At 43.0% G+C, this 18,139-nt stretch overlaps 1 protein-coding gene across 3 annotated transcripts in view; it reads right to left on the bottom strand.

Annotated features, from left to right (window-relative positions):
- Positions 1–7,653: 7,653 nt before the first annotated feature.
- Positions 7,654–18,139, bottom strand: part of POLR3B (RNA polymerase III subunit B) — a 115,127-nt gene continuing 104,641 nt past the window's right edge. For all 3 annotated transcript variants that reach the window (XM_082419371.1, XM_082419372.1, XM_082419373.1), the window contains exons 26-28: positions 16,663–16,776; positions 13,427–13,600; positions 7,654–8,457 (exon numbers count right to left, since the gene is read on the bottom strand). In XM_082419371.1, the coding sequence (XP_082275497.1) occupies positions 8,328–8,457; positions 13,427–13,600; positions 16,663–16,776 (418 nt within the window). In that variant the 3' untranslated portion in view covers positions 7,654–8,327. The remainder of the gene's footprint in view (positions 8,458–13,426; positions 13,601–16,662; positions 16,777–18,139) is intronic.

Consider the following 18,139-nt stretch of genomic DNA (forward strand, 5'->3'; position numbering starts at 1 on the left):
GAAGCTGATTCACTGTGTTATATAGCAGAAACTAACACAGCATTGTAAAGCAATTATATTCCAATAAAGATGTTAAAAAAAAAAAAATCAAACCTTCACTTTATCAGCATGATAGGCTGTCCTGAGAAGGTAACAAACCACACAACTGAACTGAACTTAAATCAGAAAGAGAAGAAATGCTATTATAGAGGAAAGGCAAATAGGTTCCATACGAAAGTCACTTCCAATCAATCATAACGAGAGCTGTATTTATTGAGCACTCATTATGTTGGTCACGTGAACTGAGTATTCTTACTCCATTTTTACAGATGAGGAAACTGAGGCAAAATAATTTGCCTAAGATTATATAGCTAGTAGGTAGTGGAGCCAGGATTTGAAGGCAGGCAGTCTGACTGCAGAGTCCTAGCTCCCAACCATGGCATGCTCTGGCCTGCCAGCTGGTGGGTGATGGCTATCTGAGCCTGGTGTTCAAGGGTCTGAGGCCAAATTCAGGTTTAGCAGGGTAGGCTGCCACGATTAATCAGAGAGCTGCCAAAGGGATCCAGACACAGAACAGAAGCACATGTATGGGTACTTGCATCCCTGACTTTATTTAACAGAAAAAGGTCCTACAACATCTGTACTATCAGAACCATGCTTGTCTCAGTCTCTACAAATATTTACTCCTAGATTTTGGCAACATCTGACACTAAGTAAGGTAATTACTAGATTTTGGTAACATCTGACACTGAGTAAGGTATTAAGAGTAACTTTCCCTGCAGGTACAGCAGGTAACGAATCACTAACAGCTTCCTGTTTCATTTTCTGGACCGATGTTGATATGTTTCAGGTCCTGACAGATTGTAGACCTACTTGGGACAAGCAAGACCCAGAGTAACGATGAAGGAAATTTTCCAGTAACTCAGAAAGACAGTTGCTGCTACTGAGATTCCGGCTCTGGAGTCCCAGCCCTAGTGCTGTCATCTTAAAGCGCAGACAGTACTCTGGCTTGCTAGGAGGGCTATGACCCCATTTACTCCCACAGGACTATTCAAAGGGAGGGCAGTCTTTGGCTTTGGGGTAGACTGGGGGCTGAAGAGTCCCTGCCACATGGCAGGCAGATGCAAAGCTGAAGTTTGATTAGGTAAAACATGAGAATCAGCATGCATCTTTGACAAAAACAAAAAATGGCGAGATCTAATACAACGTCAGGCTGTGGGCAGATGTGAATAAAAACGTATATTATAACTAGTCGTTTTTTTTGGTATCTGTAACATTATCATCAGATATATAAAATCACATTTTACAATAGGAATGAAACGTAATTAACTTAACGACCAACATGATTGACATGTTTTATCTGATGCCGTTTATGACTGGTACATTGAAGAAAAGACAATGGCTTCGTGGTTCACGTTAACATTTGTTAGTATAGTCACTCGATCATCCAGAGGCACACTGGCTGTCAGTGTACTGAGGACAAATCCATATAACTACAGTCTAAAACTGTTCTCATTTGCTTTGTAATTTAAACCACTTTCCTACGCATTGTCTGGAGACATCCTTGATCATCAGGACTGGGGGATGTTACTGGCATCTAGTGGGTAGAGGCCAGAGGCGCTGCTCAACATCCTACAATGCACAGGTCAGTGCCCCACAAGAAAGAATTATTCGGCCCAAAATGTCAAGAGCGCCGAGGTTGAGAAATTCTGGTCTAGTCTGGTGTTTACATATATGGGGAGAGGAAAGCTAACCTTTACTGAGTGTTTACCAGGGGGCAGGCACTGTTCACCGGAATTAACTCATCTCATCACAACAAACCTGTGGGGTGGGCCTATTCTGACCCTGTACAAGCCTGGGTGGGGTGGTGGAGGCAGACAGGCAGGTTATACTCTGTGGAACAGATGAGAAGACTGAAACTCGGCGCATTAGGGGAAGACCTGGGCGTCCAGCTCCAGCACAGGGCATGGCGGTGCCTCTGCTGTGTTCACATGCACAGAGCAGGAAGGCCAGAGTGGCTCTGCCCTCTCCTTCTGTTGGTAATACCACTGCCAATTCATGTTCAGGCGGCAGCTCCAAGGTTACGTGGCTCTGGGGCTCCCCCACCCACTCTTGCAGGCTCAGCACCTGGAAAGAGTAGGAGAAATCACAGCACCAAACTGTGATGGTAGCCCGTGGGGCCCAAGGAAGCTGTGCAGCACCCAGAGCATATCTGCTGACTCTGTGCTTTGCTTCGGGAGAGGTGGCGCTGGGGCATCCCTGGGGGGACCTGGACACCAGACTGAAGTGCCCAGCAGGGACAGAGACGGAGACTGGCGTTTTCCGGACAGTCCCTTCAGAAAGGCCACCTCGATGTGGGACGTGTCTGTGGGGCTGGCAGGCAGATCTGGTACTGAGTGGAAAGAAGCTGCAGAAGAAGAAAGCGGAAACCACAGGGCCAGAGCCAGAAACCAGTTAGCACAAGTGAGAGCAGCACCCCAGGTTGCTGGAGAGGAGCTTCTCCTGTATAAATCTAGCCTTTAATGAAGTGTCCTCTGGGCATGCTCTCCACCGGCAGGGGTGGGGTAGGGGAGGCTGGAGGCATGTGGGAGGCGTGGTCCAATACAATCTGCTGCTTAAGGGGAAGTCATGCCACAGAAAGAGAGGAAAGTGGGGAGCTAGTTCCCAAGGTGTGGGTTCTTCGGCACTCCTAAAAATCCAAAGGCTGGCTCTAAGAGAGGATGGGATCCAAAGCTCTTCACGTAGCTTACAACAGTGGGTCTCAACGTTTAGCCTGCATTGGAACCACCTGGAGGGCTTGTTAAACCATAGATCGCTGGGTTCCACCCAAAGTCCTAACAAGTTCCCAGGTGACACTGATGCCGTTGGTCCAAGGACCACACTTTGAGTCAGGCTACCCTACCCCCTCCAAAGATCTGTCATCATTACTTAACCGTAAAGGGTATTATTATTCCAGTTTCTTCAAAGACGGTGTTCATAGGAGTCCCTATTTAACGTATAGCAAATTCACCAAACCTCCACTCAAATTATATTAAAAATGTGAATGTAAACTTCACCCCAGCATCCAATACAAAAGATTCTGGATCCATCATCGGTGTTAATTTATTCACACCACTCCTTGCGTTCATTAACGTGGATGATTGGGAGTTAGCCAGACTTAAAATTTATTATGCATGGAATGAGAGCTATTACCCAGACTTGAAAAATATTTGAAGTCCTTGGACTACGGTCTGAGATTTTAGACCTGAGTGAAAATGTGAGTTTCAGGTTGTCCTGAGAATTTCTCCCATGACATCCTGATCACAATAAATTTGATTTGCTGAAGCAAATCTCTTAATTGCTTCTGGAGCCTGTGTCTGAAACCCAAACTGGTAGCTTGGCTTTGGTAACAAACAGTATATATACTTCTGGATTGCCACTGCTTATTTTTTTTTTCTCCATTTAAAATGGCCTCTTTAAAGGCTTGACATTAGTTTCCCACCAACCTTGGCCCCGTGGGACTGATGTAAAAATCCAACTTTTAGTCAGCAAATGAAATAAACTGTTTTCAAGACACATATGGAGTAAATATGGATGGTAAAGAGGTGCTATTTTTATAGTCACTTTTCTGACCATCCGTCTCACAAAGGAATCACTTACAGGTCTCTCGGAACCTGGCTTCCCTATTCCTCAGCCGGCTGAGCAGCGGACGGGCCCGGCCACCAGCCCCTCCTGTGCTTATTCTCTTGTGACTCATCACTGCAAATGAAGGTGTTGGCCCCAAATGCTCTGAAGCAGCTGAAAACTATCCCATTATATAGCACCCAATCAAGCCCCCTCCCCCTTTACTAGACTTTCCGCACATGGAAGCATTTTGAGACCTGGCTCTCTGGGCTTCCAGAAACTATTCCGGGACTCCCACACCGACAAAAGACCTCACTTTGATGTCAGCGGTAAATGGTTGTTCCAGGGAAGTGTGTTCTCTAATCCCACCACCCTCCTTCCCCCCCATCACCATGAAATGGCGTGGCTTTCACAAATAGCTTTTGTAAAACCCTACAGTCTCTGCCCTTGGCCCTGGTTCCCAAACTCCTTCTTCCAAAGGAAACCTGGGGCTTGCTTTTCCTAACCCTTTCCTGATGACGCTGTACAGGATAAGGCCAGTCCTGGCAGCGCTGTGAGGGGTATGAGACTATCAATGAGAACAGTAACAAGCACTTGTGAACACTCATTACGTGCCAGGTACTGCGCTGAGTCATTTAGATGTATTATCTCATTTAACCCTAAAAATGTCCCTGGGTGTCAGTACTGTTATTTTTCCCATTTTGAAGATGGGTAAACTAAAGCAAAGATAATATATTTGGGGTGACAAAACTATTAAGTGAAAAGACAAACAGGTTTAGAACCTGTGTTCTTATAAAAAACTTGTTTGTTGAAGTATAAAGTATATTCAAAAGAGTGAAAAATCCTGTGTATACAGCTCAGTGCATTTTTATTCACACACCCATGTAACCAACTCAGGTCAAAAAAATATGGCAAGCACCCTAGAAGCCCCCTTCCTGTACTACACGGTCACCAGCCACCCACTCTACACAGGAACTGTTATCAAGATTTCTTAGATCATAGATTAGTTTTGCTTATTTTTGAATTTAAATGGAACTGATCCAGTATGTATTCCTTTGTATTTAACTGTTTTTTTTTTACCCACTATTACAGTGGTGAGATTATCTGTGATACTGTATGAGGCTTTTCATCACTATATAGTGTTCCACTGTGCAAACATCCCACAATTGATTTATTCCATTGTTAATAGGCAGCGGTTATTTATAAGTCGGGGCCATTACAATAGTGCTATTAGAAACGTTTCTGCTCACGCCTACTGATAACATACACACACTTTTCTGCCGGGCCCACGCACACCCAGGAAAGGGACTGCTGGGCACATTCAGCTTTAAAAGATACGGCTAGCAGTTCAGCCAGGGCTGCTGTGAGCTGGCAAATGTCTTGAGGGGTATAACGGACTGAACTGTGCCTCTCCAAAAGTCCTATGTTGAAGCCCCGGCTCCCAGTGTGGCTGTATTTGTAGACAGAGCCTTTAAGGAGGTGATTAACATTAAATAAGGTCACAGGGGCCCTACTCCAATGGGACTGGTGGTCTTTGAAGGAGAGGAGGAGACCTGGAGCTTGCTCGCTCTCCTGACACAGAGGACAGGCCGTGGGAGGACACAGCGAGAGGCGGGTGTCTGCAGCCAGGAAGGGACAGAGTCCTTACCAAAGACCACATCTGTCAGCACCTTGATCTCAGACTTTGAACCTCCAGAACTGTGAGAAAATAAACTTCTATTGGGTAAGCCACCAAGTCTGTGGCATCCTGTTGCAGCAGCCAGAGCGGACTAATACAAGCGGAAAAGTGGTGGAAAAGTTGGGTTCGCCTCAGTGAGCTTTCTTTCTAGTTGGGATCTTGGCCTTTCTAGGCCTGGTGTCTTGGCCACTCTGAGCCCGCAGTTTTGTCTCCCCAGCCCTTGGACTCTGCCAAAGCTTGGGAAAGGGGTGCAGCCTCTCAGTGACTTTGACCTGGCTTTTTAGCCTCTCATCCCTGTGCCAATTCCAACCTGGCAGAGCCTTGAGGGAAAAAGCACTTCGAGGGTGGCCTGCAAAAGGTTACTCTATCATTACTGGAAATGGAAATCTAACTGGTAGTTTTTAAAACAAGGAACTTACAAATAACAAAATCAAACTGTAGTAGGACTGACACCAATTCTGTCCTCTTTTTGTTAATATATTATTCAGTCAACTAGCTATTCAAATGTAGTATCTGCTAGTTTTTGAAATTATCAACCCGACACAATTTTTTCCTCTAAGGATGTCTCAGTTTGGAACCCACACTTTCTAGATCTTTGATAACGTGGAGAACTGACTTCCTAGGTTAGGCGATTACCCTCAAAATGATCAGAACTGCCTGAACTGTTTTTGAAAAAAGAAGTTTAAGAAATTCAAATACTCGGTGGCATCTGAATAAAAAAAATTGTTACATTTAGTGATTGAAAAACAGAATCATGGATGAAACCCAGAGAGCCCTCCAAATCGGGAAGCCTGGTTTCAAGGCCCACACTGTTCCCCGTTAGTGGTGCGGCACTAGGGCAGTCAGCCACTTGGTGCCTCTGTTTCTTTTTTTTTTTAAAGTATCTTTATTGGAGTATAATTGCTTTACAATGGTGTGTTAGTTTCTGCTGTATAACAAAGTGAATCAGCTATACATATACATATATCCCCATATCCCCTCCCTCCCACCCTCCCTATCCCACCCCTCTAGGTGGTCACAAAGCACCGAGCTGATCTCCCTGTGCTATGTGGCTGCTTCCCACTAGCTATCTATTTTACATTTGGTAGTGTATATATGTCCATGCCACTCTCTCACTTCGTCCCAGCTTACCCTTCCCCCTCCCCGTGTCCTCAAGTCCATTCTCTACGTTTGTGTCTTTAATCCTGTCCTGGTGCCTCAGTTTCTTTAGCTGTATAAAGGGCATAATCACACTTGTGAAGTGTTCTTGAATTTCCAGAGCACAGCTAATCATTTGCCCTGGGAGCTCCCTCAGCACTGCCGGGGTTAAGCCTTAGCACTGATTGAGGGACAGCGTTCCTAGCTGATGTCCTGGCCTCTTCCACTGGGTTCTGAGCTCCTTAGGGCAGAGGTCATGTCCTGCCCCTTCTATCCTCAGTACAGGGCCTCACACAAGGGAGGTACCAAGGAATGTGACGTAACCCCCATGCCACTCAGCACCCCGTGCGCTGGCAGCTCCTCCCAGTGTCCACTGACGTGGCATGCCTCACAGGGCAGGGCGATGGCATCTTCAGCAGAGTTGATAAGTGGAGTTGTCATATAACGGGAAATAGAATCACCCTACAAAGCTCCTTACATGGCCCACAAAGCGCAGTACATATACATTCAATCTACTTCAGTCATCTTTAGGCACCATCACTTTTGAGAATGACAAAGCCAGATGCAAGGAAGGAACCACCGACAGAACCGAAGATCTGGGCATTCAAACTCCTCTGCCCTCGTAATCCTACTGAGTCCCTGAAGGGAATGGAGACACGTGGAGATGTCTGGGGAAGCTTTACTCCCCTGGAGCGTGTCCTGTGAAGCCTCGAGGACTCTTACACCTGAGTGAGACTGTTGAGGTTGGGTTCTCAAGTCAGTGACTAGCCTGGCTCCCTCTTTTGAAGAGTCCCAGCACACAGCAGCTTGGTAAAGGCTTTGAAAAAGTACTTGGTATGTTTAACTGGGATACACGCAGTTTTTCAACCTTATTTGACACTGGACCTTGATTCCTGTTGGTGTATGATACCTATTAATATTCTGTGGGACATGTTCAATGTGACACACTGGGAATGCAGCCTTAGACCATTACTCAAAGCTTTTCTGACTTATTTTATAAACAATCCCTAACACAAATATTTATCTGCCTTCAGGGCAGAGCAATTAAGAACAACCTAGAATTGGATGAAGAAGGCTGTCAGATTAAAAACAAAATGGACAGCTAACAGCCTGGCAGGAATGGAAAGAACAGAAAACTTACAGAGCATCCATGGAATTATTTTCAGATATTCAACAAATATTATTGTATGGTACAATCACGGAGGTTCAGAAGAGTAGCAGTCCTTAAGAAAATGTGACATCCTTGGCAAACTTGCTTAAGATGGTAGGAAGACATTTATTATCTTTACCAAGGTTAGAATTAAAAAGTTGGGTATATACAGACAAGATTCAATTGTTGGGAAAATTCATCTCCTCACCGCACAAGATAAGGACCGCACCCCTCTTACCATTCGCTTTCCCAGCTTCCCGCAGTTGTCCTTCCTTCAGATACTACTCAGATCAGCCTCCTGGACAAAGGCCGAGTCAACCAACTCAAAAAGATTCTTCACGTCCTTCCCACTTCATAAGAATCTGAGTTTTATTTAACCCCAAACATTTTTTTTTTTAAGGAGGAAGGTCTTTCTAATGAGTAAATTTCAAGATACCAGAACATAAATAAAAGTTTATTTATCTTTTAGGTCATATCCACTTGTGAATCACATTCGGTACACGGATGAGAGACTTTAGTCCACATCGTTGGCACCTCCTCCGTGGCCCGAGGCCCGTTGATCGAGGTTGTTCAGCCAGTCTCCTAATGTAATAAAAAGCCTCTCCATCAATTTCGTGGGTTTTTTTTGTTTGTTTGTTTGTTTGGTTTTTTTGCAGAGAGAGAGAACATTCAAAAGAATTATTCCCAGGAGCAGAAGAGGTCCTCATCCCTTCCATCCTTCCGCTTTCCACTGTGTTTAACATACCGACAATTCTCTTTAAATAACCGTTTTTTCCATCCTTACTCATTGTACTTGGACAGTTTCAACCTGGGGATAATGTTCATCGACTGCAGCTCCTGGAAGAGCAGCTTGCAGGCATACGGGATGCGCAGGGAGGACACGTGGCAGGACGACTTGCAGAAATGGCACCTGAAACCCAAGCCAGCTGTGTTAGACGGACAGCAACTCAGAGGTAGAGGCCTGCACACAGGAAGTGAGGATTTGCTCTGAAAATTCCATGACCATCCTATCAAGTTCATTCGTTTTCTATTCCTCAGTGTTCAGTCACACTATCAAATACGTATGTATGTGCCCCCAAAATAAAAAGAAGCATCCAAGGCAGCAAAAGAAAGAACAAAACAATATCACTCCCCCAGTTTTAAAAGCATGGAATTTTAATCAGTACTTCCACACTTCTAGACCTTTCTCCTTAAAATGCAAAATATCTGCCTATGTATTTATTTTGAATGAGGCCCAGAAATCTGAACCGTCTGAAAGTTACTCAGATTTAGACATTTTTTATTGTTGAAAGAGTTCCAAACCGATTGAATCCATGTCCATGTATTTGAAAAGCACCTACTATTCTATACTATTCTAGACAAGATAGATGCTCAATTTGATTTCTGTCACTGAAATGCTTGAAGTGTGATGGGAAAGAGAAGACTTTCATATAGAAAGGTGGTATCCAATCAAATGCTACCTATTTTTCCAGCACTCTTCAAGCGTGGTTATTTCTCTTAGTCCTGGAAGCCACTGCACTTAACAACGCGCTGACCCCTGTGCGAAACCAAGGAACCTCTGTGTGTGTGTGTGCGTATATTCTCATTTAACCCTCACAACAGCACCTGCTCCTAACCACTGTGCCTGCTCTTCCAGTTAGGATTTTCTTTTCCTTCAGGAAGAGCCAGTGAACTGAACCTAGATCTTAGTCAATAGCTACAACTAAAGAAGGGTCCCTGAGGAGAAAGTGAATTATTTTCTCAGGTTCCAGACCAAAATAGGACCTTACCCTACACCTCAAGGGTCTGGGGCATCTGGGACAACAGGTTTCCAGGAAAAATCCTGAGACTTAATATGTAGAAAACTAGGTCCTCCCAGTTAACAGGGGGCAAAATGAGTGCAAGAGGAACAGCAAACAGGGCTTAGAAGAGTCAGTGCTGACTGGGGACTAGAGGGAGAGTCCTTAGTGAATGGTAAAGGCCCTTCTGGAGGGCAGTAAGGCAATGTGCGTTACAAACATAGACACACATGTTATTTCACTGAGTAATCACAAAGTGGCAAAATATGTGCACAAGAATGTCATGGTTACACTACTTGTAATGCATAGTAGCATATGCATACTACTCCGGCTTAAAGCAGGAGATGGCTCATGTGTCCAATAAGCAGTTTGTTCTGTGATTACAGGACATTCATGCAGAAGAATCCTGTGCAGCCATTAAACATGATGCTGTAGACCCACATTAGTGAAATGTAAAGGTGTCCAGGACACACTGTGGAGTAGAAAAAGCAGTTTGCTAAACAGTGTGATCACAAGGGGGGGTCCTCAGATGGGTTTCAGTAAATGTATGAAGCCCCAAAATCATATGTAACAAGATTTTTTGGTGTATGTATTTTTACTTTTATACTATTATCAGAATCTCAAAAGGGCTCATGACTGAAAATAAAAAAGGGTACAGGACTACTGGCAAACAGAGATATCCCCAAAAGAGTCACTAAAATGTTAATAGTGGTCATCTGTGGATGGTAGGAATTAGTGTGACTGTTTGTATTTCTTCTTTATATATGTATCATTAACATTTTTTATAACTTTGAATATTTTACAAAGAGCAGGGATCATTTTCACCATCAGTAAAATAAAGCTTTATTATTTTAGAAAAGAAAAGCATTAAGGCTGAGAATTTGAATGTGGTGGTGAGTGAGTATGCAGATATGAACTTCTTGCGGAGAAGAGTATGGGAGAGGGATGAGCCATGGTGGACCTGTGCTCGTGTCCCCACTAGGGGACTTGCAGAGGCCTGAGCAAGCACTGTGGAGATTTGATTCCATCAACAGTAATAAGAGGAACATGGTGGATGACTTTTTCCTAAAAGATTATCTAAAGACCTCTTTAATGCATTATAGTTTAAGAATTATGTTTTTAATGTGCCTGGGTTGATCTAATTTATCCAGGAATCATGTTCATGCTTTAATTAAACTGGAGAAATGGATTTAACTGGGGCAACTTCTTGCTGATTCTCCTGTCCAGTATATTACCTGGTGACTTCAGGTCAAGCTAATCCATTTAAAACTTCCATATGTGCTGATTCATAATCCAGAAAGCCCACTAATCTTCTCTATTATTCAATATTTCTCCAACATTTAAAATGTTCCAATGCATGCGTATACATACATGCATATGCGTATATATATATATATATATACACATAAAGAAAAATATTAAAAATTTTACCCTATTTCTGAAAGATTTCCAAAGAAAGAAACTTGACCCAAACAACAATAAAATAAACTGATTTTTTAGGGAAAAGCAGCAAAAGAAGGAGGCTGTGGCTTCACATGAGGAATGACTGTCCAGTAAAATATCCTCTACGAGCTAATTATCTTAATAGGGATTTTCTTCTCTCAGCAGTTTTCCTCTCTTTTGTGACTTATGCCCTCCGTGTCTTCTGCAGAACAACAGTCTTGCTGTAAACATCCCCATAGCAATGCCTTACTAATGTGCAAATCACTGACAAAAGGCCAGTTTCAAGGTTCTGAACTGCTCTAATTACTCAGCCTCCATTGTGCTGTTCATTAAAGACCGACTTCCTCCAACAAATGCCCGTGCTCCCTCCCACACAACCCATCACACACGATCAGGTAACGACGGGAAAATGACAGCATCATTATGCTCCTCTGCCAGAGAGCAGCACGAGCAGGCTGCTAGACCACCAGACTGGGTGAGGATTTTTTTCTGTTGGCAACAAGGGTATAAGTAGGCCGCTCAAAATCAGACATACGGTATATCCAGGTCTGTTTAATTACAGTAAAGACCCTTAAACAGTGTAACCTGATTTAGTCCTCTTTCAAAGGATTTCAAATACAATACACATTGAACACATGAGCTTCAAAATCAGGCACTGCCATCAGATGATCTCTAAATGAGACAGAAATGAAGCAGGGAAGGAGATATGAATTTAACAGAATAACGTTGGGATCAATTACAGTTTATGTTAGTTTCCCTGAGTGTTCAGAGGAAGAGAGGGGAAGGTTTTCAAAGAGCATGAAGGAAGCTGGTCTACTGCTTCCTTTCTTTTCCTCTCTCTTTCTCCCTTTCTCTCTCTTTCTTCTTCCGTTAGGGGGCATGGGAGGGAATGTGAGGAGAATGGAGAAGAAAAGGAAACTCTTTTTGAAGTTTCATGATCCCTATTCTTAATAAAATGACTCCTCTGCACCATCTTTTCAAAATAAATTACTTAAAAATCCTTGTGCCAACTTTGAAGACCTAAGACCTAGGTTCCAGGCACCTTCCTATTATACTTTTTTGTTGCTGTTGTTACACAACCAGGACAATAAAACGCAAACTCAATATGCATTTCAAAAGACAAAAAGACATCTCAGAATTGAAACATCTGCTCCATGTCACTGATACAAGAAACACTCAGGCTTATGCTTAGAATAATGTCACCTCATCCCTGCCACCTTATGAAAGGAACGAACTGCAAATAGCCACCTCTTGCGTTAGTTTTTAAAATGAAACTATTTCTCCACAGACAAGAAGAAACAGACAACGATTTTTTCTCATTAACTCTTCTACACCAAAAAAATCATAAAATAATTGGCTAAAGGGTTTTGTCATTTAACTAGCAAGGTGTATACTGTGTTCTAAGAAGCTCACTCATTCTGACTCTTGATTTGCTTTCATTCGCCAAGAAACTGGCAGTGTAAGATGGCAAAAAGTTGGGGCTCTCTCTGGAAGGAGGCTTTGATGGGGGGCTCGATGGGAAAAAGGTGGCCCCTGTATTCCTAGACTCTGGCAATGAACACTCATCTGGGCCTAACCCTGTCCTTCTGAGGATGCCCCACCCCCACCCAGGGAAAAGGGGCTCTGGGAGGGTGGGTGAGGGCTGATGAGGGAGTTGAGGCTATTTCCTGTCCCTGCAGCATCTGCCTTATATCCTCGTTAGACCTCATCTCTGATGGAAGAGTGAGTAGAGACTGGGGAACTACCAGCCCTCCTGCCTACAGGAGTACTTCGGAGCTCTGGATCATGACTAACCCTAAACAGAGCAGCTGCCCTTTGGTGGTAGAGTGGAACCATTACAAGGAGGAAAGGTGTTCTAACTATACAAACACCAACAAAAAAATATGTAGCAACATCTTTTAAGCTGGCCTTTGTGTACTGAGCTCTACACAGAAATTACAAACTTTATGAATTACATAATTTACCTACTGATAATCCTAAGCAATTTTATTTTATTTAGCATCAACCAGGTCACAGGCTGGAGAAGCAGGGGTAAACAAGACAGACTGGAGTTAGAATAAGCTAGAAGATAAGCTCCCTGTGAGCAGCCATTCATCCGTCTTATTCCCCACTGCATTTCTGGGGCCTAGAACAGTGTCTGGACTTAGCAAATTCTTACTAAATGTTTGTTGAGTGAATGACTGAGACAGGCGTGGTCTCTGTCTTCATGGAATTCACAGTCCAAGTGTAAAGCAGAGAGAGTACAGAAAACGTCCTGGCTCTGTGACCAATTTGCTGTAAGAGCGGGGGCAACATACCTGGTTCTTTGGGTTTGAGGTTAAACGAGGGCATTCAACACAGTCTTCTACTAAAGGCTGCTAGTTAAAATATGCTGTAATTCTGAATCTGCTAGTATTTTTACAGATAAATAGTGTTATAAAAGGCACTCCAGATAATATTAAAAAGAAAATAAAGTCTCCTTGGGAGCTTAAACTCTAGTGGCTGTAGACAGCAGAACATTAGGCAGACAAACTAGTTATGTACATACAGAATCCCCAATTCCAGGAATGTGTGGATGGGGAAGGCTGCAGAATACGTGGGTATGATCCAGGGTCAAACTCTGAGCTGTGATTTAAGAGGCAAGGGATGTGGTATGAGAGACATGTGGTATCCACTTACCAGCCGGAGTACCCAAGAAGTCCACACTGCCCACAGACATCAACCTCAAAGGCATCACTTGAAATCATCAGTCTCTCTAGTAAAAGCATACTTGCTCCATAACCAATTAAACAGTCACGTTCCATTTCTCCAAGACGCAAACCACCATCACGAGATCGACCTTCAGTAGGCTGCCTTCGAAGCAAGTCAGACAAATGTGTTATTATTATACTAAACAAACAAAGAGGCAGCATCACATGCTAGCTAAGAGCACAAGGCTTCAGAGTGGGCTCACCGGGATTCAAACTGCTTTTAGACAGTGCCCCAAAGCAGGCTGCTCAGCCTCTCAGCCTCATTTGTAAAATGCATGTTAGACAACCTATCCCAAAGCGGCTTAAAGGAGAAGAGATGTAACACTAGTGGTTGCTATTATTATTATTAGATAGAAATAATAATTACATAATCTTCTGTGATATAATAATAAATTAATATATAATCATATAAAACAGCAGCAGTGCTAGCATTACTATTACCATCACTATCATCATTATTAGCACAGTATAGTCCTCAAATCAGGGTAGAATGTCTTCTGAGTACTTTCAAAGATGTCTCAGTTCTCTGTTATTTAAAGGCAGAAAAATTAAGCAGAACGCACTATGGAAGAAACGTGGGTCCCCAATTATTATTGCCAGGGCTCCAGGTAAGAGCTTTACTATTAAGAAATAAATTAAACATGGAAAGAAGCAAAAAGAGTTTTATAAAATTTGGAATAGATCAGGAATCATCTGGAAGGATGGAGTACCTGAGCCAGATGGGAGGTTCCCCAGAGACTGGGAAAGTTCTGTGTGTCCCATTCAGGTCGTTCTTTCTTCTATGAGAACTGGGAAGCTATTAGCCCCCTGAATGGACTCCCTGTGGTTTATGTACCTGCTGGGCTTGAGAATACTTTAAAAGGTTAGGAATCCAAGACCCAGAGATGTAGGTAAAATTGGGGGATTCTGAAACAACTCAGGCAAACCCACCTAGATCCCACCTAGGTACTGATGACAAAAATTATTAAAAAAAAAAAAAAAAAAGTAAAGAAAAGAAAGAGAAAAAGAAAAAAGAAAAAAGTGAGCTCCCTGGCTGGTTGATTTTGGAGTGACAGCCCTTAGAGGTAGTCTGAGCAGGGGTGGACTAGAAACCTCGTGTTTGCTTTATTCCATAGCATTTTTAATCTTTGTTGTTGCCTCCAGTTTCCCAAAGAGTTCAGAAGGTAAACACAGTGTACACCAGCACATGCTGAAATGTTACCTTCTGTTGTTGAAAGTTACAATGGGAAATCAAATTGTAGATTATTTGTTGAAAGAAAATCTACCTATGAAAAACTTACAAATAGGTCTAAGTAAACACATTATAGTAGCCACTTCATAACTGAGCACGATATCTATGTTTTTATCTAGGGTGGGAGTCGGGGGCATCCCTACACCTGTGGTCACTGGACGAGTGAAGGGGGTCTGATCACATGTGGGCAGAACTCAAAACTTGGATTTTAACCAACTGAGATTACAGACTACAAACACACTGCAGGCAGATTTATATGGAATACACAAAAGTAATTCTAAAGCAGCAACGTTTTTTACACAACAAGGCAAAAAATAGGAAACGTATTTTGAAATATGTTACTCTGAAATAGTTTTTTTCTGTTTTTGTTGTTTTGTTGCTTTTTTTGGCCGTGCCGCACGGCTTGTGGGATCTTAGTTCCCAGACTAGGGATCGAACCCAGGCCCTAGGCAGTGGAAGCGTGCAGTCCTAACCACCGGAGAATTCCCTGAAATAGTTTTTGGATGTTGCAATTGAAATGGAAGTTCTGGAGGGGACAGCATTCAGGGGAGAGTTGCAGTGCCAGTCAGAGTGGGCAGGGAACTGGATATTTGTTGAGCCTCTCCCATGAATCGGCACTGTATACATTCTATTTTAAAACATCTGACATTCACCAGCTCGCTGCAAAGTGGGAATTACTGTCTCCACTTCATATACGAGAAAAACCGAAGCTGAGAGGGGCTAAGTGATGTGTCCAAGGCTGGTGGAAGTGGTATAAGGTGGAGATGAGATCACATCCATGTCTGTCTGTCTCCCCGGGCCCGCCCTCTCTGGCAACCTCGGCACTACTGCCAGGCTGAGCCGGGTAACTCTCTGTGGTGAGAACTGGCCTGTGCACTGCAGGATGTTCGGCAGCATGCCTGGTCTCCACCCACTGGATGCCAGTAGCTTCCTCGCCACCCGCCAGTTGTGACATCCCCAAATGTCTTCAGACATTGTCAAATGTCCCCTGGGAGGCACAATCGTCCCTGGGTGAGAACCACTGCCCTAGACCCTGCTTCTCCAACTGGAAGATGCAGTACTAAGAACATGTGAAACCTAATATTTAAAATTCCCTTTCCCAACAACTGTACCCATTCATCAACACACAGACATCGTGCTTGGAATTGAGGACACACTGGTGAAAGGGCACATGTGGACCTTAACCTCCCAGAGCTTATTCTAATAAGCATGCAAGTACAGGTGCCTTATGCTCCAGTAACAGTTTTAAAAAATGACAGTTGTGGCCTCGCTACCAAATAACGTATGTATGTGTTTTCTGTGTACACATGGGAGCATGCAGGTGTATCGATATGTGTGCATGTAAAGTGTACCTACATTCCTATATTTGAACCTTTTAAAATAGGACCATATTTATACTGGTGCATAGTAAATGACTCTGTTAGGAGACGACTGGCAAGACCTACGGTGGGCTTGCTCTTGCGCTTATGAATTGATTTTTAATTGGTTGCTATTTTTTTTTTTTTTTAATTAATTAATCAATTAATTTATTTTTGGCTGTGTTAGGTCTTCGTTTCTGTGTGCAGGCTTTCTCCAGTTGCGGCGAGCAGGGGACACTCTTCATCGCGGTGCGCTGGCCTCTCACTGTCGCGGCCTCTCTTGTTGCAGAGCATAGGCTCCAGACGCGCAGGCTCAGTAATTGTGGCTCACGGACCCAGTTGCTCCGCGGCATGTGGGATCCTCCCAGACCAGGGCTCGAACCCGTGTCCCCTGCATTGGCAGGCAGATTCTTAACCACTGCGCCACCAGGGAAGCCCTGGTTGCTATTTTTTCATTTTAATCAGACGTATGTGATTTCTGTTGATGCCTAACACCCCAAATTTTGACATCTGCCTATTGCTATATCCGAGAAATGCAAGGTAGACTTAACTGCATTATAAATGCTTTTCTCTTACCTGGTAAGGACAGCTCGTGGTCCCCGGGCCCGTGCATGCATCTTATCGAGCACCATGTGTTTCAGTTTCTGATAGTACACGGGGCCAAAATAGATGTATGCTTCCAAGGGTTCACTGCAAGAAAGGTCAGAGTTTTAGGTTAAGAAACTAAGTTTGGGCTAACAAGAGACAGCCTTTTCTAGGACTCATCACTGGCAGGCCCTTATTTGTTTACGAACAAGTTTACGACTGAATGAATGGAAGAGAGTGATTTTCAGTCTGCAGTGAACAAATATGCTAGAGCTGAAAATATAAAAGTACCATGGATGCAATAAAAGATGCATTGTTCAAATAAGAAATAAAAATCTATGAACATTGGGGTGCATGTATCTTTTCGAATTAGTGTTTTTGTTTTTTTTGGATTTATACCCAGGAGTGGAATTGCTGGGTCATATGGTAGTTCTATTTTTAGTTTTTCGAGAAACCTCCGTACTGTTTTCCACAGTGGCTGCACCAATTTACATTCCCACCAACAGTGTATGAGGGCTCCCTTTTCTCTACATCCTCGCCAACATTTGTTATTTATGTTCTTTTTGATGACAGCCATTCTGACAGGTGTGAGGTGATTCTCACTGTGGTTTTCATTTGCATTTCCCTGATGATTAGTGATGTTGAGCATCTTTTCATGTGCCTGGTGGCCATCTGCATGTGCTCTTTGGAGAAATGTCTATTCAGTTCTTCTGCCCATTTTTAAATCGGGTTTTTGTTTTTTTTTGATGTTGAGTTGTATGAGTTGTTTTTATGTTTTGGATATTAACCCCTTATCGGTCATATCATTTGCAAATATCTTCTCCCATTCAGTAGGTTGTCTTTTCGTTTTGCTGATGGTGTCTTTTGCTGTGCAAAAGCTTTTCAGTTTAATTAGGTCCCATTTGTTTATTTTTGCTTTTGTTTGCTTTAGAAGACGAATTCAAAAAAATATTGCTGCAATTTATGTCAAAGAGTGTTTTGCCTATGTTTCCTATAGATGTTTTATAGTATCCAGTCTTACATTTAAGTCTTTGATCCATTGAGTTTATTTTTGTATGTGTTAAAGAATGTTCTAATTTCATTCTTTTTTATGTAGCTATCCAGTTTCCCCAGCACCACTTACTGAACAGACTTTTTCTCCACTGTATATTCTTGCCTCCTCTGTCATAGATTAATTAACCATAAGTTTGTAGATTTATTTCTGGGCTTTCTATCCTGTTCCATTGATCTGTGTGTCTGATTTTGTGCCAGTACCATAATGTTTTGATTATGGTAGCTTTGTAGTATAGGCTGAAGTCAGGGAGCATGATTCCTCCAGCTCTGTTCTTCTTTCTCAAGATTTTTTTGGCTATTTGGGGTCTTCTGTGTTTCCATACAAATTTTAAAATTATTTACAATTGCCAAGGTATGGAAGCAATCTAAGTGTCCATCAACAGATGAATGGATATGTGGTGTATGTGTGTGTGTG

The sequence above is a fragment of the Balaenoptera physalus genome (genome assembly GCF_965194825.1).
Source record: "Balaenoptera physalus genome assembly, chromosome: 13".
NCBI classification, from domain to species: Eukaryota; Metazoa; Chordata; class Mammalia; order Artiodactyla; family Balaenopteridae; genus Balaenoptera; species Balaenoptera physalus.